This window comes from the organism of the source record quoted next, unplaced genomic scaffold, assembly GCF_019419815.1.
Source record: "Pyrus x bretschneideri cultivar Hongxiangsu unplaced genomic scaffold, Pyrus_bretschneideri_v1 Contig28, whole genome shotgun sequence".
Taxonomy (NCBI): domain Eukaryota; kingdom Viridiplantae; phylum Streptophyta; class Magnoliopsida; order Rosales; family Rosaceae; genus Pyrus; species Pyrus x bretschneideri.
The window spans coordinates 3,892,130-3,917,338 of record NW_025999590.1 but is presented as its reverse complement, the minus strand read 5'-3'; the positions used below and the strand labels follow the sequence as shown (position 1 = coordinate 3,917,338).

General features: G+C 32.0%; 2 protein-coding genes across 3 annotated transcripts; both read left to right on the top strand.

The window, feature by feature from the left end:
• The first annotated feature begins 4,378 nt into the window (after positions 1 to 4,378).
• Positions 4,379 to 7,503, top strand: LOC103955369 (probable jasmonic acid carboxyl methyltransferase 2). The gene is made up of 3 exons (XM_009367244.3): positions 4,379 to 4,713; positions 4,873 to 5,553; positions 6,931 to 7,503. The coding sequence occupies exons 1-3, from the start codon at positions 4,639 to 4,641 to the stop codon at positions 7,273 to 7,275; spliced, it is 1,101 nt and encodes a 366-aa protein (XP_009365519.2). The 5' UTR covers positions 4,379 to 4,638; the 3' UTR covers positions 7,276 to 7,503.
• Positions 7,504 to 15,278: 7,775 nt separating this feature from the next.
• Positions 15,279 to 19,891, top strand: LOC103955370 (abscisic acid 8'-hydroxylase 1). Of its 2 annotated transcripts, XM_009367246.2 has the most exons (10): positions 15,279 to 15,593; positions 15,681 to 15,991; positions 16,258 to 16,579; positions 16,982 to 17,131; positions 18,110 to 18,382; positions 18,479 to 18,565; positions 18,851 to 18,929; positions 19,030 to 19,136; positions 19,269 to 19,390; positions 19,566 to 19,891. In XM_009367246.2, exons 2-10 carry the CDS (start codon positions 15,846 to 15,848, stop codon positions 19,660 to 19,662), a joined length of 1,383 nt encoding a protein of 460 aa, XP_009365521.2. In that variant the 5' UTR covers positions 15,279 to 15,593; positions 15,681 to 15,845; the 3' UTR covers positions 19,663 to 19,891. The 2 variants fall into 2 exon arrangements, with proteins under 2 accessions (XP_009365521.2, XP_048444221.1); XM_048588264.1 differs by having other exon boundaries at positions 15,279 to 15,991.
• Positions 19,892 to 25,209: the final 5,318 nt, after the last annotated feature.

Genomic DNA, 25,209 nt, shown 5'->3' with positions numbered 1-25,209 from the left:
ATAACCGTTGAAAAGCTTTGTCCCATTACTTGATCTTTGAATGTTTTTTTTTTGTGATTTTTTGCTGATGTGATCTCCAAGCATATACAAACAATTTTGACGGTTTGGATCGTTGAAATTAGTTTTGGAGAATTCGTAAAACGATAGATTGACTAACACTTAGAGTTTATTTATACTTTTATTAAGTATAACATAAGATTTGTGGTATCCACTTGTGTAAATATTTTAAATTGAAGATCGAATTCATTCATTGTATTCATATATGGTCAAGGAGTGTAGTTATAAAAAATCATCAAAATCGGAGTTAAAATAACCGTTAAATCTTGATTTTTCGTTTATAACCGTCGAAAAGCTTTGTCCCGTTACTTGATCTCTGAATGTTTTTTTTTTGTGATTTTTTGCTGATGTGATCTCCAAGCATATACAAACATTTTTGACGGTTTTGATCGTTGAAATTAGTTTTGGAGAATTCGTAAAATGATAGATTGACTAACACTTAGAGTTTATTTATACTTTTATTAAGTATAACATAAGATTTTGTGGTATCCACTTGTGTAAATATTTTAAATTGAAGATCGAATTCATTCATTGTATTCATATAGGGTCAAGGAGTGTAGTTATAAAAAATCATCAAAATCGGAGTTAAAATAACCGTTAAATCTTGATTTTTCGTTTATAACCGTCGAAAAGCTTTGTCCCGTTACTTGATCTCTGAATGTTTTTTTTTTGTGATTTTTTGCTGATGTGATCTCCAAGCATATACAAACAATTTTGACGGTTTTGATCGTTGAAATTAGTTTTGGAGAATTCATAAAATGATAGATTGACTAACACTTAGAGTTTATTTATACTTTTATTAAGTATAACATAAGATTTTGTGGTATCCACTTGTGTAAATATTTTAAATTGAAGATCGAATTCATTCATTGTATTCATATAGGGTCAAGGAGTGTAGTTATAAAAAATCATCAAAATCGGAGTTAAAATAACCGTTAAATCTTGATTTTTCGTTTATAACCGTTGAAAAGCTTTGTCTCGTTACTTGATCTTTGAATGTTTTTTTTTTGTGATTTTTTGCTGATGTGATCTCCAAGCATATACAAACAATTTTGACGGTTTGGATCGTTGAAATTAGTTTTGGAGAATTCGTAAAACGATAGATTGACTAACACTTAGAGTTTATTTATACTTTTATTAAGTATAACATAAGATTTTGTGGTATCCACTTGTGTAAATATTTTAAATTGAAGATCGAATTCATTCATTGTATTCATATAGGGTCAAGAAGTGTAGTTATAAAAAATTATCAAAATCGGAGTTAAAATAACCGTTAAATCGTGATTTTTCGTTTATAACCGTTGAAAAGCTTTGTCCCGTTACTTGATCTCTGAATTTTTTTTTTTGTGATTTTTTGCTGATATGATCTCCAAGCATATACAAACAATTTTGACGGTTTGGATCGTTGAAATTAGTTTTGGAGAATTCGTATGCCATCAATCAAGTTCCGTGTGTGTGTGTGTATATATATATATTTATTAAGTAGATTTAAATCTATTTATTTTGTACGTATAAATTATAATTGACTGGTACACGGAATAGTACATACATCACGTGTTCATTATAAAAATAGTGAGATATGTCATGACAGTCATGTGTGTGATAAAAAGTTAATAACTTAAAAAAAAAAAAAAATTTCTCACCACTTCTATTAATTTTCATTTTTCCCTCTCTTTTTTGTTTCCTTTTCAACTTTTTCTTATTATTTTCACTTTTCCCTCCAACATCTTTCCTTAATTCCCTCACTTTTTTGTTTTATTTTCAACTTTTCTTAACATTTTCATTTTCCCTCCATTTTTTTTTTCCAAAAAGGACGGCAAGTTGGCAAATGCATGATCATGCATATTAAATTATTAATTCATATGCATTATAATTTTTATAAAATTTAATATATATATATATATATAATATAATATAATTAGTATAGATAGACTTAATATTTTGGGGGTATAATTATTATAGTATATATAATTATTATAATTATTATAAATTTTATAGTTAATTTAATATATATATATATATATATATTTATTATAATTTTTACGGGTATAAAATTGTAAAATTAATGTATATAATTATTACAATATTTTTTTAGGGGTTATAAAATTATAAAAATAATATTTTGCTTATCGTGTATCGTGTTTACCCACGTGTATACCCGACCCGACCCGTTATCTTAATAGGTGCTTATCGGGTTACCCGATAAGACCCGATTCGTTATCGTGTCGACCCAAACACCTGTTAATTTCGTGTCGTGTCGTGTCGGGTTATCGGGTCGTGTCAGAAATTGCCAGGCCTACCTATATATACATATAAACTTGGAATCTTAGTGACTAAGCAAACCTCCTAACAACCAAGACTATAGGACTGTGGCACTCGTGATTACATTGGAGAACCGGCATAGAATGCAAGGTTGGGTTTCTATTAGAATTGGGGTGTATTCAATTGGGAATTGGAGAGATTTTTATGGAGTTTAATTGATTTGTAGAGATTTCATGTAAAATTTTAATTTAATTCCCTTTAAATCTCATGGGAAGGAGTGAGATTTGTGAATACTTAAAATACATTACAAAATCTCTCCAATTCCCTCTAATTCCTCAACTTTTTGAAATTCTTTAAAATTAAATTATAATTGAATACACTTGAAATGTTATAAACTTCTTTAAAATTCTAATTGAATACACCCAGATTTCTAAAGATTTTAATAAACTATCTTAAAATCCTGATTCAATTTCAAATAATCACTTAAAATCCTCATTGAATACCCCTAGATTCATTAAAAGAATTAAAATCCCTAAAAATCTCAATTGAATACATCCTTTAGTATGCAAATTTTACGTGTCCAAATAATTTTATTATTCTTTCTCAAAAAAAAAAAAAAAATTATTGTTGCATTATTAATTTTTATAGGTCGTTTATTTTTATGGATTCCTGTTTCCACTCATTTAATATTCAGCATTTACATTTTCTTGTAACTGTTAAGCATGTTGCATATCATATGGGACAATAAATGAGTTTAGTGTTTTATTTATCCAGTAATTGTATTAATCAGTCCGTTTTGTAACTGTATCATGTATTGTATAAGTACAGAGATTATGGTCTTTACAATTGAGATTGGAAGTTTCGCGTTGAAGGGAAAAAAAAAATTAAATCCAATATTCCAAGCTTATTGTTCTGTTTATTAGTTAATTAAATTGCCGATTCTCTGTGGTGATTGTTGAGATTTTTGTTAAGAAATAACGATAGCTATTTTATTATAATATTAGCATTAATATTTAATACAAATATCAAAGAAGATATTCGAGATTTTTATAATTATTAGTTAATTAAATTGCTGATTCTCTGTGTTAATTGTTGAGATATTTTTAGAAACAACGATGCCGATTTTATTATAATACTAAGCATTAATACAAATATCAAAGAAGACATTCAAGATTTTTATAATTATTATCTTTGTTTATTTAGAAAAAAAAAGAAGGAATATTTTGTCTAAAAAGATCACCATTTAATTTTTTTTTTCCTGAGTTTCAGAAACCTCACAACCGGCTCTGCATTCTTAATTTCTAATAACAGATCCTTAATTCTATTTACGATCAGCTGATTCTATTATATAGGTAAATACTTTCACTATTTTGGGGATTGAAAGAGATAAGGTAGAGTTTTGTCTGGCTGTTGGCCTTAGGTTTTATTAACGTTAGGTTAGAATGCATCCATGTGGTTCCACATGTAGTACGTAGTATTAATTATTACTTGTGTGCTGCAGTGTTGCAGAGATAAATTTTTCAATATGGTTGGAATTAATATGACATGATAGGAGATATATAAATTGAGAGATTTTTTTTTTTAAATATCTTTACATTTATATAATAACATACACTGTATGTTCCTCTATTCCGGTCACATTGAAAATCTCTCTGCTGCATAGCCCAAGATGTGGTGTATTTTTACTCATTACCCTTAAGTGATGTTAATGCTCGCTACCACATTTATCATCATTGGATGAGTTTAATTTAAATTTTTGTCTATCCATTAGCTACACAAATTTCAAAATTTAAATTTATCTAATAGTGATAAATTATGAGTATGCCATGTCAGCTATGCCACATAAGCAATAGCTTCAGTCTTATGCCAATGTACTTGAATTGTGGACTATAAATAGTTTTTCCTCGTATTTTAGATACGCTTGTATTGTAAAATTGATTGTGTGAAATATAGAAGATATTCATTTTCTTTCTCTTCTTGTATTTTAGACAAGATTGTATTGTAAAATTGGTTATGTAAAATATAGAACATATTCATTTCCTTTATATTCTTGTATTTTAGATAAGATTGTATTGTAAAACTGGTATGTGAAATATAGAAATTCATTTTCTTTCCCTTCAAGCTTCCCTCTACGATCTTAACTAATTGTTAAGATAAATAAGGTTCTGAGCCTCACCAACCATCACGACGACTTTGGTGAGCAACAATATTCCCCGAAATGGAGTCTATATATCCACCATCAACATCACTTCAAGGTTTCATAAGTAACAAACTATAGGCATACAGCGCTCTCTGGACTGCTGCGAGAGAGAGAGAGAGATGGAGGTGCTGCAAATACTTCACATGAACCAAGGCAATGGCGAGACTAGTTATGCTCAAAACTCTACAGTTCAGGTACACATTATTTTTTACTTCCAACAACAACATCACCCAATGATAACAAAGGACATTAGCCGAGCAGAACTAGCCAAAATCAACTAATATTGTTTTTTTTTTTTTTTTTTTTTTACATGGATCTCGATTGATTAATCTAATTATTTATTTTTTTTGTAGAGAAAAATATTATCCGTCGTAAAGCCAATCATTGATGAAGCTGTACAAAAAATGTTGTGCTCAAATATAGCACCAATTGGGAGCATGGGAATAGCTGATTTGGGTTGCTCACCTGGACCAAACACCTTACTACTCATCTCCATAATAATTGATGCCATACATGCCACAAGTTGCTCATCATCATCCACAGAGTTTAGAGTGTTTGTAAACGACCTCTTTAGCAACGACTTCAACACCATTTTTATGTCACTCCCGGCATTCTATAACCAACTGAAGGAAGAAAAAGGTGATGGATTCGGGTCTTTCTTTATCTCCGCCGTGCCAGGCTCGTTTTACGGCAGATTGTTTCCAGCCAAGAGTTTGCATTTCGTGCACTCTTCTTCTAGTCTTCATTGGCTCTCTCAGGTCCCTCCTGGGCTGGATTGCCAGGCAGCTGGCAAAGCATTGAACAAAGGAAAGATTTACATTTCTAAGACCAGCCCTCAATGCGTTTTGGAAGCATATTCGCTTCAATTTCACAAGGACTTTTTGCTATTTCTCAAGTCCAGGGCTGAAGAAATAGTAGGTGGAGGACGAATGGTGTTGTCACTCATGGGCAGGTCGTCCTCTGACCCATCAACTCAAGAGAGTTGCTACCAATGGGAACTCCTAGCTCATGCATTAATGAGCATGGTTTCAGAGGTAAATACATAGATAAATATGCAATATTTAGTTTTAAGTTTCTGTTAGTTCTCTTCATCTACTAAGAAATTTTTTCTTAGTAATTCAACTTTTTTACTACAAATTTACTGTTATTGAGAAACAATAATTCCAAGAATCAAACCTTCGAAGAAATGGCCTATCAACTATTTAAGCTGGGCGCAGTTATAGTTGATTAGGTAATAACAATTGAGTTTACATTTTTTTTTTCTTCTTTAAAATGATATTCAAGTGTGTGTTTTTATTATGAACGGAGTTTATAGACTAACTTATGAAGAATCCGTTTTTTCTCTATTAATTTTCATTAGCAATGCTAAATATATAACTTTAGTCCATGAAATTCAAAATTTTCTAATTAAAACCCAATGAAGTTTATTTTCTTGACTACAACTCAATGACTAGAATTCACCCAACCATTTTACCTAATTAAGCTCGTGTGTCATATCTTTTAGGTTCCCACAAGTACCCTCAACTATAGCAGTATTGCACTTTGTATGTTGATGTAGGAATAAAATGGAAAGAGGTTTTATTGCTTGTAACGTGTATTATTGGCATTTGAATTCTATTGATGTAGGAATAAACTTGGATGTTTTTATCTCCACAATAAATTTCAGACTTAATGCACCTATTGGTTAAAAAATAAAAATCTTATTTAAAAAAATTAAAAGACAACGTCTCTATGTCTTTTATGAGTTGCCTAAAACATGATTATATAAAACAAATTATGTGTATTACTTTCTGTTAAGAATATCAGTGTACCTGCTAAGTAATAACAGAACTAATGTACCTACATGTAAATATATATACATATATATTTATTATGTAAACGTACACATATCTCTAACACCAATAAAAATGCCTAATATATGTAGTAATACATTTACTTACAAAATATAAGAATGTTATTTGACTAAATATTAAACTAATGAATCTGCAAAATATAGGTAAATTAATTTACAATTTTTTAATTTTTTTTTGTCAGAATATATATTACTACTGGGCATATACATCTATATTGTTAATATATAATACGAATTTCCATGCAGGGTTCATTGTGTCATCAATGATTAGTGTGTGTTGTGCCATAAATTGGAAATATTTGTGATAATATGTCATTTATTTGTCTACATGGTAAGCTTATTTGAAATTTGGATTTTATTTAGATGTTTAAAATTATATGGATTTTTGTTTAAGAAACATGAGTTGCAAGGATTTTATCCCTAAACAACTTAAGTAAATGTATTAGTTTTATGTGTCCAAATAATTTTCTTATTTTTCCTAAGCATATATATTTTAGCGTGTACAAACACTAGCTTATAATTTGTTGCCTACTAACATATGGTATATGCAATGTTATAGGGTCTCATTGAAGAGGAAAAGGTTGATTCATTCAACGCTCCGTACTATGCCCCAAGTGAAGAGCAATTGAAATTTGAGTTAGAAAAAGAAGGATCATTTACAATGGACCGCCTTGAAGCCTTTGAAATTGATTGGGATGGTGGTGCAGAAATATCTGCCGTAGCTAGTGGGCAGCGAGTGGCCAAGACTGTAAGAGCTGTGGTTGAGTCGATGATTGAATCTCACTTTGGAAAAGATATCATGGATGATCTATTTCGTCGGTACGCTGAGCTCGTCGCCGATCACTTGTCAAAATCTAGAACCAAGAACATCAATTTGGTTGTTTCAGTCATTAGAAATGACTGAATTTTCTTATCTTCCCCATCTTTTTTTTTTTCCACAAATTAAAGGCTAGTTTGGTATTGCTATACTTTTTTAAAAACTTGCTTCTACTCTTTTGTGAGAATAAACTACTGCAAAATAAATTTGTTGAGTGTTTAATAAGCTTTTCTTATGAAAGTGCTTTTATTAAAATAAAAAACAGTGTATGATGGTTTGGTAAACTTTTTTTTATAAAACTACTGCGACTATGTTAAATGACTAGAAATGATATTGTGTTGAATGAGATAATAATAATTTACTAGTATTTCTGCACTCGCTCATGCGGGTGCAAAAGGCCTTTTTTACATCATGGGATCGCTACGCGTGGTGTGTAGAGTTATTTTTTCTTTTTACCTTTGTTCACACATAAAGACATTATTATAGTTACAATGTGCTAAGCGCGATGTACAATGTTTGTACTTGTCAAGAGACATTCTTTTATATTAATTTTTTTGACTAAAAATTTGTACGAACTTTTGCACCGTTAGATTTAAATTAAGATGCTGCAAACCTCTCAACCTAAAAAGAGAAAAGCACATAAACGAAATGAAGATAAACATGATGTTCATGATCAATCTCCCGTATCAAAAATGCCACAAAAAAAAAAAGGAACTTTATGTCCACATGATAGCAAAAAAAGTCACATATGAATACGCCATTTAAATTATCGTCATACTAAGTAAATAAACGGCACAAAGAGAAAACTAACCCTCAGTCTTAAAAAAAGATCACATTAAAATTGCAAACTTGAAGTCCAACTAGTCACCAACATATACAAACATATCGAATAATAAAATTAATAATATTTTAAAATTATTTCTCGCATTCCTCAAAACTAAAGAAAAACCGTGTCAACAATAAATTTAAATAACATAATAAAAATGTTAGCTATGTTATAAATTTTGTATTTAAGTGTAATTGTGTAAATCTTAGATTAGATTTGATTCTAGTTATTCTTCCCTATTATGACTTGTATTCCTTGGAGGAGAATGATTCTTCTCTCCCTTATTACTATAAATAAAGGCACTGCGTAAGGGAATAATACATCCTCTACAAACACATCTCTCTCCCTACTCTCTCTCTCTGCCGAGCGCCCCCTCTGTCCCTGTCAGATAATATAAGTCACAACAAGCTAAGAAGGAGAAAAATCAAATTTTAATCACGACAAATATAATCATATCGTGCTTGCGAGAGGATTTTTTTTACTATGGCCCCTAAAGTTATCTTGCATTAGTTATTCTTCATTGCATTTTGAAAAGACATGTTTAATGTATTACGCAAGTGATAAACTTTTTCTTTATGATGCAAGTCCTAAAAATTTGTCATGTTTTTGCTTTTACTTGCGTAAAGTAATGGTTTGTGTTACATATTAATTTTAAATGTACTTATATAAGTGGATAGTTTAACTTTCTATTTACTTTTTTCGTCATAAGACAAATTACAAAAACAAAAAAGAAGATGATTACCCATCATATTAAGTACAAAAATTCAAAAAAGTCAGTGATCCTAAATTAGATAGATACAAAATATCTTTATACACAACATTTCTTCATTTCTTGTGAAGACTCATTGGTTGTGGAGAAACCAACATCCACATACATGCTAGCCAAGGCATGTTTCTCCTCTCCCTTGAAGCTGCCTGTGCAAAGTATTACTCCATCTTTTCTTCCCTGAAACCATCTCTATTCCAAGCATTGGTAAACCAAACTTGTGACAATTCCAGTTTCTGAGTGGTAGCAATTTGAAACAAAGGGCAACCAAAGTATGCTATAGCAATGCGGATCACTTCAGTTGAAGCAAGGTGGGACTAAGAACTATTAATCCCTGCAAGCATCAGTTACATTTAAAATAAAATTTGATTTAATATATATACATTGAAAATGGAATTAGTGTCGTTTTGTATCCGATACAATACCTTAATAAAATTAAACCGTAAATAACAAAATATACATATTAGTGTACCTTAAAAACTTGATAGCCATATCTTCGCCACTCAAAATTAATGATTACATCCACCTTGCATTACATAAGTAATCAATATAAAATGGAAACCATCATATTAAAATGGACAGTGAAACTAAAATCCCCCACCTAGAACAGGAAGCTGAAAATCCACCCACCCCTTAAATTCTGCAAAATGAGTAACCATTATTTAACTAATAAATTAGTATATAAAAAAGAAGTTAATAGAAAGGCAACCTATTGTAAATACAAACAGAATGATTGCACCAAAGCCTATTAAACCAAAAGGAAATGAGGAGAATGCAGACCAAATGAATAGGACTCTGTTTCAGAAACTCATTCAATTACCTAGAAATAAAAAATGAAAATTTTATTAAATTAATTAATATAAACTCATTGGCAGAATGAACATAAAAATGAAAATTTCTACTAAATTAATTAAAATAAACTAATGCATAGGGGAACATAAACAACCTTTTGAATTAATCTAAAAGCGATACAAACTAAAAATATTAAGATTAACAGGAGGAAATTATTGAGATTGAGAGTTCAGAGTAAAAGAATAAGATTGAGAGTTGAGAAGTTATACCGAGGAAGACTCTTTGTCGATTTATCTCTCTGTTTCATCATCCGCCTTGCCCTAGTTCTCTTCTCCTTGATTTCTGCAATAAACGAAGAAATAATTTGCTATAAAAAATATATTTGTGTAATCAAATAATATGTAGCTAACCTAGTTGAGAAGAAATTGGGAATTTCGTAAGAATGAGACTCTGTGCACGTTTATCTTTTCAAATTTCTGAATTGAAATGAGATTTCTGGAAGGATATATTGGAATTCAGTTTATCAAACTGCTTTTTGCTCAACGTGGATGCAATTTTTCAATTTCCACGTTCTATTTTTTATTTGAGGGATTCATCATGTCTCTTTTTTATATTTTTTTTTTCATTTTTTTTCCCAGTAAAATGAGATATTGGCAGTTCAGTTTAATAGAAATTGTTTTTAGCTGAATGTAGGTGCAGTTTTTCAATTTTTCAATTTTTTATTTGAAGGATTCAGCACGTCACTTTTTTTTTGTTCTTTTTCCTTCATTTTTTTTTCCAATAAAACGAATTTTACAAAATCATTCTTCATTTTATTATTGTATTTTCTTATTTATATACATTTATATGGGATAATAATCTCTCTCCTATAATGGAGAAGGAGTTGGGTTAGTTGCGTTGGCCCATTTTTTCGGTGGAGTAATATTATTCATACCATATTTCTATACCACCTTAGATGATATATGATGTGGACAGTTACATCATTTGGAAAATTTGCAAAACCCAAGGAAATGAAGGAGAAAAACTTCTCGTATACCCCAATCATCATTTAATTAACTAGTTTTTATTAATTATTAGTTTATTAAATAATGAACTAAATTTAAAAATTTGATTAATTCAAATGATGTGGCTGTCCACATTAAATGCCACCTAAGGTGATATGAAAATATGGTACAAAAACATGGTATGAATATCATTACTCTTTTTGGTGAGATTTAATCTCTCCTTAGTCCAACAGGTCATCTCCTTCTTCTTTTTTTCCTTTTTTTTCTTCTAATTAATAAAACGAATTTTAGATTTTTTTTTTTACAAAATTGCCCTTGCATGTTTTCATGTATCAAATTCGGTTAGTTTTCTTTTATTTTTGTTCAAGGGGCCTTTTGGTCCAATTCTTTTTGGTGCAGTAGACGTGTTGGCTTTATAATATTAAAGATTAAAGGGATGCGATCATACCAACTCACATAAAACTCCGAAGTTAAGCGAGTTGTACTAAAAAAAAATATTAGAGATTTTTTTTTTTATTATTTTTTATAATCTCTAACGATTCAGACTTCAATTTCCCACATTTTCTGTGTTTTTTTTTTTTCGTTTGATTTGCAGATCGCAAATTGCCTTTCAATTTCCCAAATCCCAACTTCCAATTGCAGAAATCCCAAATTTCAATTGCAGAATCCCAAATTATAATTGGATATCGATGGCTTCGAAGAGAAGGCTGGAGGCGGTACGCCTTTGGAAGGAGAAGAGGGGAAGAGAGTTTTGCAGAATGAGGAGAAGAAGGTAGACGGGAGGTGTGGTTGTTGATGAGTCAATATTATACCCTATTTTAATATTAGGATTAATTTATTGGTTATTTTGGTAAGATTTGATATTTTGAATTATATTTTTAATGTAGGACATTCAACTGCTTTTTAGCATAAAGTAATCAAATGGATGAATTTGAAGTGATTTCAATTGGTGGATGTTCGTGAGTCTTTCAAGGTGATTGTATCAAAATTCCAGATTTTTTTCTAGCAAGAAGAGGGGAAGAGAGTTTTGCAGAATGAGGAGAAGAAGGTAGACGGGAGGCGTGGTGATTGATGAGTCAATATTATACCCTATTCTAATATTAGGATTAATTTATTGGTTATTTTGGTAAGATTTGGTATTTTGAATTATATTTTTAATGTAAGACATTCAACTTCTTTTTAGCATAAAGTAATCAAATGGATGAATTTGAAGTGATTTCAATTTGTGGATGTTCGTGAGTCTTTCAAGGTGGTTGTATCAAAATTCCAAATTTTTTTATAGCAACCAGTTTAATCATGGCGAAGAAAAAAGGCCCAGTGCGCAGTTTTCCATATTGACGTTTTTGGACGTTGTGGGCATTTTAGAAGTCATGATGACATATTTTGAGGTAGATTTCTTTTGAGGATTTATAGGGGATGACTTAAGCTTCTAAAAGAGAAATCCGAATTTGACTTTAAATAAGAAGCCTTTTACTTGCTAGTTTATTATTTTATTTTGTAGAAATCCGAATTTGATTTTAAATAAGAAGCTTTTTACTTGCTAGTTTGTTATTTTATTTTGTTTCCTAGTTTTTAGAAAACCTATTCTATGAATGATAGTAGATCTTGGTTCTGTTTTTCTATGTTTTTTATTGTCATTGGCATCAGTTTTTTTTTTTTTTTTTAAAACTCTTTTTGTTTTATCAAACACATTTGATGCCCTAGATTGTTTTAAATAATAAACTGTTTATTTAAAAACACCATAATCCCAAATTAACTCTTAATTATGGTCTTCCCTGTACTTTCTTAGTTATGTTGTTGGTTTGCTTTTGCACCAGAGAGGAATAAACACAGAGTTTTGAATATTAACCTTTTTTTATTATTCATGTAAAGAATCTATATGTGGGCATCTATTATTGCTTCTAATTAGTTGTATTCATGTCGTCAATTATTGAAGAGGCTTTTGGTAACACGATACATTTGATAACCACGTCAATGGAATATGAGTCTGTTTATTTGATGTTGGGTTGCTCTTCATATTGCCGATTAGTTTTATGATGAAACTTCAACTTTTTCATTCCCTACCAATTAAGCTGGATTTTGCATATAATTTTGTTGTTGTGAGTTGATGACTCGTAAACTAATATATTTACTAACATATTCTTTAATATGATGAGGACCGACATATAATGTATTTTAGTAAGTGCGTAAAGTTTACGTGTCTAAATAATGTATTTTAGTGTTTGTACGTATTTTAGTGTTTGCATGTATTCATCTCCATTAAAATGTATTTTAGTAAGTGCGTAAAGTTTACGTGTCTAAATAATGTATTTTAGTGTTTGTACGTATTCATCTCCATTAATATGTATTTTAGTAAGTGCGTAAAGTTTACATGTCTAAATAATTTTGTTGTTTCAATATTAGGGTCAAATTATTGTTACCTTATAACTCTAATTGAATATCACATATTTCCGACAAAAAAAAAACATAATCGATTAACATAAGGTGGCAATATTTGATATTTTGAGATAAATGTGGAAGACAAACCCATTTAATATTTGATATTTTGAGATAAATGTGGAAGACAAACACATTTAAATTCTTTAAATAATTAAGTAATTAGCAGATAAATTACATCATTTCTTTGTTTTTAATGTAGATAATATCGTTTATTAAAAAAAAAAGATAAATTGCAGAGGGTTTAATTAGATTAACGTGTAGCACGTGATTCAAACGTGTATATGCTTCCAGCTGGGATACATGCATGCATGGATTAATAATGTTCGCACCTGCGTGGTTTACATTTTTATTTCTGTTTCCATTCATTTAGGGGGTGTAGTCAAATTCAGATTTGAGAAGATTTTAAAAGACTTTAAAATTCTAATGTAGTTACTTAAAAGATTTTAAAATCCATTCAAATCTAGGTGTGGTCAATTAAAAAAATTTTAGAATCTATTCAAATCTATGTGTAGTCAATTAAAAGATTTTAAAGGATTTTAAAATCTATCCAAATCTAAGTGTATTAAAAAAAATTATGATTTTGGGGATTTCAATAAGTTGTGGATTTTGTGGGATTTGAGAGCAAAAAGTATGTATAACCAAGACTAAAAAGAATACAACCTCACTTCCTAGGATTTCAAATCCTTCCACCATAATCCATTCAAATTCTTTAAAATCCATATGAATTTTGTAGAAGTCTTTAATCCTCTTAAATCCTATCAAATCTATCATTTTTAAAAAGGAAAACTAATGAAAATGACTTGAAAACTTTGAGTTTTAACGATAAGGACAAAATAAAGGGTAAAATTTTTAATGCAAAATGTAATTTTTCGTTAAAATGAATAGTACAGCAAATTTTTTATTAAAATTCTTTTTTTTTAAATCCTTTAAAATCTTAATTTGTCTACACTCTTTAGTTTCAGCATTAACATTTTCTTGTGGGTGTGTTGACTGTTGAGCGGCTCTGGGTGTGCTCTCCCCAAAATAGTGTCTCCTTCACGTCTCATTCTTTATGTGTTTGACACGTGTACTACCATTTAACTATAATTTAACCATGTTAACTTTTACTAAATTAAAAAAATAAATAATAAAAATAAAAATAGCAGAGACAACTCCACAGTTTCCAGTCCCCGCCCATGCCCACTCCCACCCCCTCCCTTACTATGTTGGCTTTTGGGATGGAGATTGACGGATCTGGGGCGGGATGTGGGCGCACCGGGGTTCGAAGAAAAAAAATTGAGGACGTCATCTGCTTACAGTCGGGTTCGCCATTGATGGACAAGAAGAATCCATATGCGATAGATTTTGTCACCGGCCATGGAAATGGTGGCTCGAAGCTCTGTGATGAAAGACCCGGGTGTTGAAATCGAGCAGAGACACCACCTCACGCACCGCCGACGAAGCGGCGATGCTTTTCCTTTCGGCTTCTTCGACTTCCTGGAAAGAGAATTTTCAGTTTGTTTCCAGGGAAAATTGGGATGGAAATTTGGAATTTGATCTTTCATTATGATTTGGGGTCAATTGTTTTGTGTTTTGCAAGAACTGAGGGGACTCTACGCCTGGTTTTAATTTACTTTTTATTATTATTATTTTTTAACTTATTAAAAGTTAGCCGACAATTAAGTGATAGTATCAAACAAATAAGGAATGAGACACCAATTTCGGGACAGCAGACCCGGAGCCGTGTTGAGCATGTTGCATGTTATTATATGGGGCAATAATTGAGTTTATTGTTTTATTTATGGGTAAATTACACTTTTATACCTCAGGTTTAGGGTTTATTTCAATTCCTTACCACATCTTCACATTTTACTTTCATATCTTAAATACTATTTTATTTCAAAATAATACCTTCGTTACATTTTCCATCCATTGATCTGTTAAGTGCTGATGTGGCTGTCACATATATGCCACGTGGTAAAAAAAATTTTTTTTTTAATTTCTTTTTAAAAAAAAACCTGAATTTTCTTTAAAAAAAATAAAATAAAATAAAATTTGATAACCATGATTGCTTCATGTGAACAATCTAAAATATATGTGGGATCTATTATTGCTTCTAATTAGTTGTATTCATGTGGTCAATAATTAATAAAGAGGCGTTTAGTAACACGATACATTTGATAACCATGTGAACGGAATCTCTACCACTTGGAGCCTTCGATGGCAGCACCTTGATGGCGTTTGAGTGCCAAAGGATAGGCATCTTGGGTGCAATTTCAATGTCTGGAATATCAACCCTCAATGGCGTTCATGCCAAAACCTTTCGACAAATCAATAATTACAAAAGATAGCGCACAAATTTGAGCGGCCAAATCGATTAAGTGAATTGTCTGGTTGTCGTTATACCTTGGGACCTTATTTCAAAATCGCATCAAACCATGTCGGCCAAAACACCAACCCAATTTTCCTCCATTTTTTATTTCACACCAGCAACCACTCAACGTTAACACATGTTTTATTCAACAACTTAAATTGAGTCACTAAAGTCGGTCGAATTAAATCTATCTGTGACTCAAATATATGTTGAAACTCAGTGCATGTAAGTACTCATTAAAATCCAATTTTCCTCGTACGTTGATGTCTCTCGCTTATAATTCAAGAGTTCAGTTCTTCATAAAATTTTCAGATCATTCTACCTACCAAGTTACTCAAAATCTGCAGAACAACAAGGTAGCAGAAGAATAAACATGTCTTCCCGTTTACCACAAGAAGCTTATTATTCTTTGGTTGTTACGCCGTGGTAGTAGTATTAGGTGCCTTGTCATGTCTGCTTTATCAAATTATCAAGTCAATGAACTGCTCAAATCACGACATATCAACGGCTGATATTCCTCCAGGCAGCCGAGGATTACCATTCATTGGAGAAACCCTGAAGTTCATGGCTTCCCTGAACAGTGGTAAGGGGCTTTACGAGTTTGTCCGTCTTCGCCGTCTCCGGTAATAATATCTCTCTCTTTGAGTGCATGATCTACCCTTTACTCTATAATTTCTTCTGTTAATGAACAGGCCAACGGTCCACACTAATTATGTTGTTCTCTAATTTGTAACTCGCCACTTGTACTGTATGTGGTTCATCACAAAAAGTTTTAGTATAAATGTAATTATAAGTGAAACCGCTCAATATAATTAAGTTATATTCAATTTTATCAATTTTCAACGTGAGATTCTTGTATTCTTCAACACCGTAATTTCTGTAAGTGCAGGCATGGAAATTGCTTTAGGACTAACATATTCGGAGAGACGCATGTTTTCGTTTCAAGCACGGAGTCAGCAAGGGCAGTCTTAAACAATGACTTGGGGAGATTCAGCAAGAGGTACATGAAAAGTATTGCTGCGCTAGTGGGAAATCAAAGCCTCCTATGTGCTTCCCACCAACACCACAAACTAATTCGTGGGCAGCTAAGCAACTTGTTTTCTACCAATTCTTTATCAGTTTTTATCAAACAGTTTGATGAACTCATTGTTGATGCTCTGAGAGGGTGGGAGCATAGAAGCTGTGTGGTCATACAAGATGAAGCACTCAAGGTAACATACAAATAATGCAATTTCTTCAGAACTTGCGATTTTCCATTTCTGTATCAAATTTCCAAACCTTTACTAGAAGTCTATAACTGTGTCACGGGCACACAAAGCTTAAATTGTCCTGCTTGGCATAATGAAGACTGAATGAATACTTTCAAGGAAATAATTTACATTCACAAGGGCCTTTCTTTAAAGCTTGTGAAATTTTATAATAAAAAATTAATTGTTTCTTGAAAAATCACTCATTAATACTTAACGTTTTCTATTATTGTCACAAGCGTTTTGGGTTATATTAAAGTGCTTTAATTTATACATTCAGAAAGCATTTCAAAACAGATCATGGTTTGCTAGTTTTTGTGATTACTATTTGATATGGTATTTGATGTAAGTTTCATTTTGGAGCAGATAACCTGCAAAGCTATGTGCAAGATGTTGATCAGCGTGGAAAGCGGATACGAACTAGAGGTGTTGCAAAAGGAGGTGGCTCATGTTTGTGAAGCGATGTTATCATTCCCCTTAAGGTTACCGAGGACTAGGTTTTACAAAGGACTTCAGGTAAAATACTATATTCAACTACGCGTTCGAATCCTTCCTCCCTTGGCGGAGCCACTAAGACCATCTCTAAAGGAGATGTCAAATTCTAAACCTAAAATTTAAATTTGAAGGCTTACATGGCACTTTGACATCTTTTAAACTTTTGCTCTCCAACCGATATGTCAAATTTTAAACATAAAATAATAATTCATGTACTTTCTTTGCATTGGAAATGAAAAGAAACAAAATGATAATGCTTTAAACTAAGAAAAAAATTAATAAAAAAATTTTAATAATTAATTAAATTTTTTTTGAAGGTGCTATCAAATTTGGCAGCAATGGAGAGAGATGTCAATTCATGTCATGCCACATCAAATTTGGCTTTTCGGTTGGAAAACATTAATGTTGTCTTTTATTACCGTTATTGCTGATTTAGACAATTTAACATCTCTTTTGGAGATGCTCTAAGGGGCCAGAATGGTCCCTTGCCCATCCTGCTTTTTTTTCCTGGCTAGTATTGTAGATGTTATTGCTGCATATCAGTCTAATACCCTTTTCAAGTGTTTTCTCAATCTAACTATTTTCCATTCCAAGTCAGCCTTATTTTTCTCTTCATCCCTCTTATAGAAGTGCAGTCTTCACTTCCCCTCCTCATTTTATCAACATTTCTTTGGCTTTAAGTTATATTTTAAAAAATTTCTTGCGTACTCTTTACCTCATATTCGGGTTCCTAGGTTTGTACAACATTTTTAGTTCTCTTTATTGAAATTAGGGTCTTTTAATTTTTATGCAAATTACTTCAATCTCTCATGTTTTGAGTTTAAATTTTCTATGTATGCAAATTACACATGAAATATTTGCTCCAATACTGCTCTTCAGTACTCAAAAAATAAATATAAAAAAGGCCCAAAATATCTCATAATTGGGCTTTGTATTGATCTTTATGGGCTTCTAGGCCTAAATTTCAAAACCTAACCAGGCTCAAACTGTATGATTCAGGCTAGAAAGAAAATCATGGGAATAATTGGGGATGCAATTAGTGAAAGGAGAAAAGGGTTAGAAGTTAAGTGTGAAGATCTTTTACAGCGGCTTTTGACAGAGGATGAAAAAGCATGTGGTGAAACAGGCACTACTGCCCGGCAGCTAACAGATGAAGAGATAAAAGACAATATATTAACCATGATCATTGCAGGTCAGGATACAACAGCCAGTGCAATGACATGGATGGTCAAATTCTTAGACGAGAACCCAGAAGTGCTTCACACTCTTATGGTAAGTCAGAGTTAAGGCTTCACTTTCTCTTATTAATTTTGTTTATAGTTGTATTAGTGAATAATATGCTACTTTTTTTTTTGTTGATTGAAACAGAAAGAACAACTTGACTTGGCGAGAAAAACTTCTTCAAAGTCATTTCTAACATTGGAGAGCATTAACGACATGCCGTATGCTTCTAAGGTGCTATTAATCAACAATACTCACTTCACTTTTGGCATTTGTGTTATTTAACAAACCTAGAAACAACTTTCTCTAAGATTTTTTTTTAATTTTTTTAATTTTGTTCTTTTATCAATAATTATCGTCTACATACACATGTGGACCTCTTTAGAGTGGAGACTAATGCCAATTGATCAGATGGTCATATGCTTGTTCTTGAAGACTCGCAACTATTAAAAACAACATGTTTCTTGACATACTTCGTTTATTAATTGATTGAACAAATGAGTTCGGTGTGTCAATTAGGTGGTAAAAGAATCCCTAAGGTTGGCTTCTGTCGTGCCATGGTTTCCAAGACTAGCTCTCGAGGACTGCGAGATGGAAGGTTTGAGCTTTGAACAAAATATGTTTGTTTTATTTATTTTCCCTCTGTCTGTCTGTGTATGTAACTTGTTGATTGATTTGTGTTTCTGGGGGTGCATTAGGATTTAAGATAAAGAGAGGGTGGAATGTGAATGTTGATGCTAAATCAGTACACCTTGATCCTACGGTGTACACTGATCCCAACAAGTTCAATCCGTCAAGGTTTGACGTACGTATGCATGGATATAATTCACCTCATTCAATTAATTTCTTGTTAAAATTAAGTTAAAACATGTGTACATGATTAAAAGTTGCAACTCACTGAATTCGACTTTGTGATAAACCACATGCATGCATGCAGGATGAGTCAAAAGTACCATACAGCTTCTTAGCTTTTGGGATGGGAGGGAGGACATGCCTGGGGATGAACATGGCCAAGGCCATGATGCTGGTCTTTCTCCACCGCCTCACCACTACTTACAGGTCGCATATCTCACTTTTTTTCCCTTCTTTTTTGATATCGATCATTGAATTTGAGGCTAGGGTTTCAAGCTAGAATTCAGTAATTAATCAACGTGGAATGCCAAAATTCATAATTATATTGACAAATTAAGATGATTATTTACAAAACTCTTAATTGATGTAAAACCTTATCCAGGTGGAAGGTGATTGACGCAGACTCCAGTATTGAAAAATGGGGGCTCTTCTCAAAATTAAAAAGTGGCTGTCCGGTAACCGTGACCTGTATCGCTTAGAATTATACCCCCAGATATCAGCCAGATATCAGCAATAAGATGCCTAACTGATTCCATGTCGATTAAAATCTCAAGGTCCAGACTTTCTGCTTGTTGAATGTTGGGTAGTTAGCTCAACACTGCATTTAAAATTACCATTAGGAACATATTAAATCAGCTTTAATGTATCAGAATATTCAAGATGAAGGCATCATTTCAATATCCATATATATTTTTCAATTCAACTTAATTCATGGAGAAAAAGCTCAACCCATTTGGTATTGGACACAAAAAAAATAAAAATAAGAAAATAAAAAAAAATAAAAAAACTCCCTACTCTGAGAAGCTCTCCATCAATTCAACATCTACTTTTTTTTTTTTTTCTTCAAACGATAAAATTAGTAGGTCAAAATAGTTAATTGTTGGAGGGGAGAAGAATCGGTGAGGATCAAAATCGCATTATAGTGTATTGGCATAATTGTTTTCTGCCAATGCGACCAATTAAACATCTAAATTGACTCTTTATTGTTGTACTTTTCCTGTCATTTTTAGCTCTAAATAAGTTATTCAAAATTCAGACAATGACATTGAAAGTGATTTAACTAATTTCTCATTCAACAAGGTACAACCTAATAAAACAATTCATGTACATGTGTGTGTGTGTGTATGTGTGTGTATATATATATATATATATAATCCATGTTCTCAAAACCAAATGCCAAATCTTTATACTAAGAATTTTCAAGTGTCAATGTTACAGATCATTATATCTCTAGGACGCATTCTTGTTCATGATGTTGACTTAGCCACATATGCCTCTCCAACTTAATGCAATCTAATGTGTGGCCTTCTACTTAAAACCCTAAATTCTCTTTTATCACCAACTTTTATCCCCTGTTTTGACTGAAATATATGAGACAGAATAATGTGTATAAACCGGCTACTTCACCAAGAATTTGAGAGGATTAATTGTTTGATAAATACTAAGGAGGCTTAAATGTTGAAATGGTCCATACACCTCTTTAGTTGATTTGGTCCTTGTGTTTTCAATTCAGCCGATTTAGTCCTCGTGTTTCACTTAAATTAGTCAAATACTTTTCATCCAGTTAAATGTTTTATAAATATGTTTCGAATTGGTTAACAAATAAAAATAAAAGATAAGAAAAACAAAAGAACTCAAAAGTAAAAGAAAGCATCGCCACCATCGAGCACACCCAAGGCAACACCCAATTAACGTGAATTATCCTTGCAATCACCCACACTCTCGAGAGAGAGATTTTTCAGTGTAACCGGAATACGTAAATTAGTAAATCTTCACCCAACGGTTCCCAAGATGACAACGCGTAGATCACCCTTTCCCCATCCGTGCCATCTCCCTTCTCCCATACCCCTCATGGTTATGAAGATTTTTAGATTGTTTCATATCTGAACTTTTTAATTTTTGACAAAAATCTTATCATTTTTTTAATTGGAGTTTATTTCTTTATGTAATTAGAGTTTTTAATTTTTTAAAATGAATTTTTAAACACTAAGATAACGGAATGGATTACATTGGCTAACGATGTAAAATACAAGGACTAAATAGGAAAAATTTAAAACATGAGGATTAAATTGATTAAAAGGTTAAAGCAAAAAGACCATTTTGATATTTAAGCCTAATAATAAACTGGAAAAAAAAAAGTAGGACATGTTTATTTATACAGAGAATATGAATTTTATTCTATAAATGAACTTTTAATTTCCATTAACCAAATTCTTTTTTCTCACATACTTGCTTTTATTTTTCTCCCCCCATTTATTTTGAGTGGTTTAGGAGACATATTGAAGCATAAAAAAATAAAAGGGAGGAGAAGGAGGAGTTTGTTATTTAGTGGTGGTTGCACAAAATAAATAGAGTTTTTGTGTGGAGTTGTGGAAGGATTAGTACAACTCGTATTTGTTAGGACTTAATCATTGAGGGGAGGCTTCTTTACAATGAAGCAGTTTCCTCTTATCCACTTGATATTTGTCTTCTGGAACAACAAAAGCCAAAATCCAAAAGCAATAAGCAGCTTTTCTCGTTTATTATAAGGCACGTAACAACAATTTTCCTTTCTTTTTCAAGACTTTTTAAGTTGTTTTTATTTATTCGCTGGGCAGTAGCTAGCAAGTCCACCATCCAGCACCACCTACACTCGTGGTGTTATACATTTCAAATGTTTAGTAAAACATCTCCTTCAATTATTTTGTGTGGCCTCCATCCGTACAAATGGCACTAACCCTATGAATTTAACTTCGACAAGAAAAATACTCACGGAATTAAAGTATTTTTTTCTATACTACATGATTGGGATACAGGACACCTGTGTAACATATTGGACCACCCAGATCATCTTCAAAACACGATTTACATGTCTGTGAATTCATTATTTGAAGACAGCAACAAAACGTTAAATAAAACCAACATTATTGATCTGAAACGGATAATGTTTGGCTGTATAAACTTGGATAAAATATTTGATTTTATAATGCAGTTGTCTCTGTGTTTAATTTGTTGGATCAATAATATCGTTGTCCTGGGGTTTTGTTATTTGCTTCTCTTCATTCCACACAGCTCAGTCACTGAGGTTCCGTCGCCGTTTTCATATGGCAATTGACCATTGTGTACAGTTGTCTCCCATCTTCCTCCTATGAAATTAAAATGGGGCCATGTTGATGTGACAAATATATGGGAGAAGGAAATAATTAGAGATTTTAGAAATATAGAAGGGAAGTAAGGAAATGGAACTTAACTAACTAGCCGTCTCTTGTTGATTTGATTCTTGATGTTTAAGCATTTGTCATTATAAATTTCAAAGGGAAACTCAAACTGTTCCAATTCCATATGTATTAATAACTAATGTAGAACAAAGGGCCGACTGGATTGAAGAGTAAATGGACTGATGGAAGACAAAGAGACACAATGAGAATTTGCAGATTTAGCGTCCAAGCTTTGATTTGATGTGATGTATGATGGATTTTGGCTGAGCTTGTGTAATAAATTATGTCATTTTCCTTTCGTTTAAATTCCTAAGAAATTTTAGTTGTTCCAAGGTGTTGTAAACAGGTTATTTAAGTCATTGGGCACTTTGTATTGTAATCATCTTTCAATCAATAATCAAACAATCTTTTTGAGATTTCTCTCATAACTGGTGGATTCTAGACTTCTGATTCTTCAAAGAGTTACGCTTGTAATGCTTTAGCTTCATGCTATGTCATAAATACACATAACAGTTAAAAATTGAAATAGCTGGTTTGGTAAACGCAATGAACTCAAAAATTATAATCGCAAAAGTGTGTGTAACTTTGCAAGAGATATACAAACAATTAGTGTAAACATAACCATGAGAGACCTAAATGGAAGACATGAGGGAATTACTCTCATTCATAGTTTAATTTATAGAATAACATGTAACGTATATACTCGTATTTCAGGCACACAAAAAAATCTCTCCATATGAAGGGAGAAGAAGATGGCACAAAGCATGCAGAAGAGTTGACTAATCCCTTAGTTTTGGTGAAGCAAAACGTATTAATCTTACATTCCAAGCATGCGGGAAAAAAATGACAAAACCTCCCTCCTCACCACCTCATCAAGCAAATACCAACACAACACAACAGGCACAACTGTCATCAATCCATAGGGATTTCCAAGTGCCCACTTCCCAGCTTTATTCTTTCCTCTTTATTTTTATTTAAAACTTTTTTTTCCTCAAAATAAATTATTCGCCACAAACTAAGCCAAATTTTGCTCGAGTTGCCTTAACTCTTTCGTAAAAATATATTTAAACAGAAAAATAATTTAATAATAATAATACTATCAAGTAGCATGTTCCTAACAATCAACCATTCATCATATTGTCGTTACTTAGTACTACCGTCTAGTAGTATTCTTCGATTTTCACCAAATGCGAATTTAAACCACATTATTGCCAGCTCATTATGAGGCTAAATCCATCCCTCTCGCTTTTTATGTAGATAATAGCGTGTGTTCTAAAAAAAAAAAAAAAAAACAATTCAACATATTCTCTGGGGTAATGCGAGGAAGACTTTATAAACTACAAGATGTGTCACCAATAAGAAATAAGTAACACTTAGTAATAATCCAATCATCAACTTCCATGCCATTTAGTTTGCAAAATTTAGTCTTCCTAGCATTACCCTATTCTCTGTGAGTCTTCTCGACTTCTGAAATAATGGACTACCATGATGAAATGACCAATTGATTTCCTTCTTAAGAAGAGAGAGAAAATTAAAAACAAATCAACATATTCTCAACACATCTTTGTGTCATTTTTGGCTGATCCATGTGACGATTATATAGCAAAGAGCTTGGGATTCCAATTGTTTTGCTGCGAAACCATTTTTCTGTCACGTCTCAAAACTAGGTTTGTAAAAATGTTGTATATTATAAGGCACATGAGAGTACAAATGTTATTAAGTGAATATATAGAAGAGTTTTATCAATTCTTTGCCATGTAAACAAAACGCAAATACGTATCAACATCATCATTGACAAAAAGGAATTGGAATTTTGGAACCATTATTTTGCACTTTTCAATTTCCCATTCCCTTCAAGAAATTTTTAGTATATCGGAAATACGGTCTGGCACACCAAATGCCATAATACAATTGGTTGAATTTTTTTTTTCAAGTTTCCAACCCACACTTAGTATATCCAACAATATTCCCGACACATTGAAAAATCTCTCATTTCTTCCTCCTTAAGCTAGTTGACAACAACAGTACATACACCCTAATTTGACACAACCACGATTTCACCTTTCCATTCATTTCATTTCGTAATTCATCATCATATTCATGGAAAACGCATATAATCATTTAGTTTAGTGGCATTCAGAATATTTGGTCTATCAGCATTCAACTGAAGTATCAGTTCTTTAACAAAAAGAGCATGAATACAAAAGATTAACTGAAAAGGTGGAACATAACAAAATTGGCGAAATTTCACAAAATTAAACATCGAGTATATATTTATATCAAAACGCCCAACTTGATTTCAATTTTATTTACAAATAGATAGTAAGCATGACACTATTCTTTTATTTAATTGTAATATTAAGATTAAAGACAGTGATAGTAATGTGCATCCGTGTACTAAGAACTCTTGAAAGCTAATACTTGTAACACATTAAAATACTAATTACTGCTAATGTAAAAGTAGCCTCAATGAATTACTGCAGAGGTAAAAGAAGCCATGCGAACGTAACCGCCCTCTGTTCTTCTCCTCCTCCTTTCATCTTCTTCCTCTTGCTTCTTCTCTTCTTTCTGAATCTGCTTCTTATCTTCAATGAACTTCTTTATTTTCCAGTTAAACTCCTCCGTCCTCTGCCGCTCTTCGTCTTCCTTCTCCTTCCTCCGCCTCTCCCTCTCCCTCTCCACCCTTTCATTCTCATACTCTTTCTTCTGCTTCATCTTGTTTTTCACAATAAATTCCTGTATTTTCCGGTTGAACTCCTCGTCGTCCAACACCTCCACGGACCCCAACCGTCTCGCCGCCTCTTCCCCGCCGAAGCTCTTAGTTTTCCG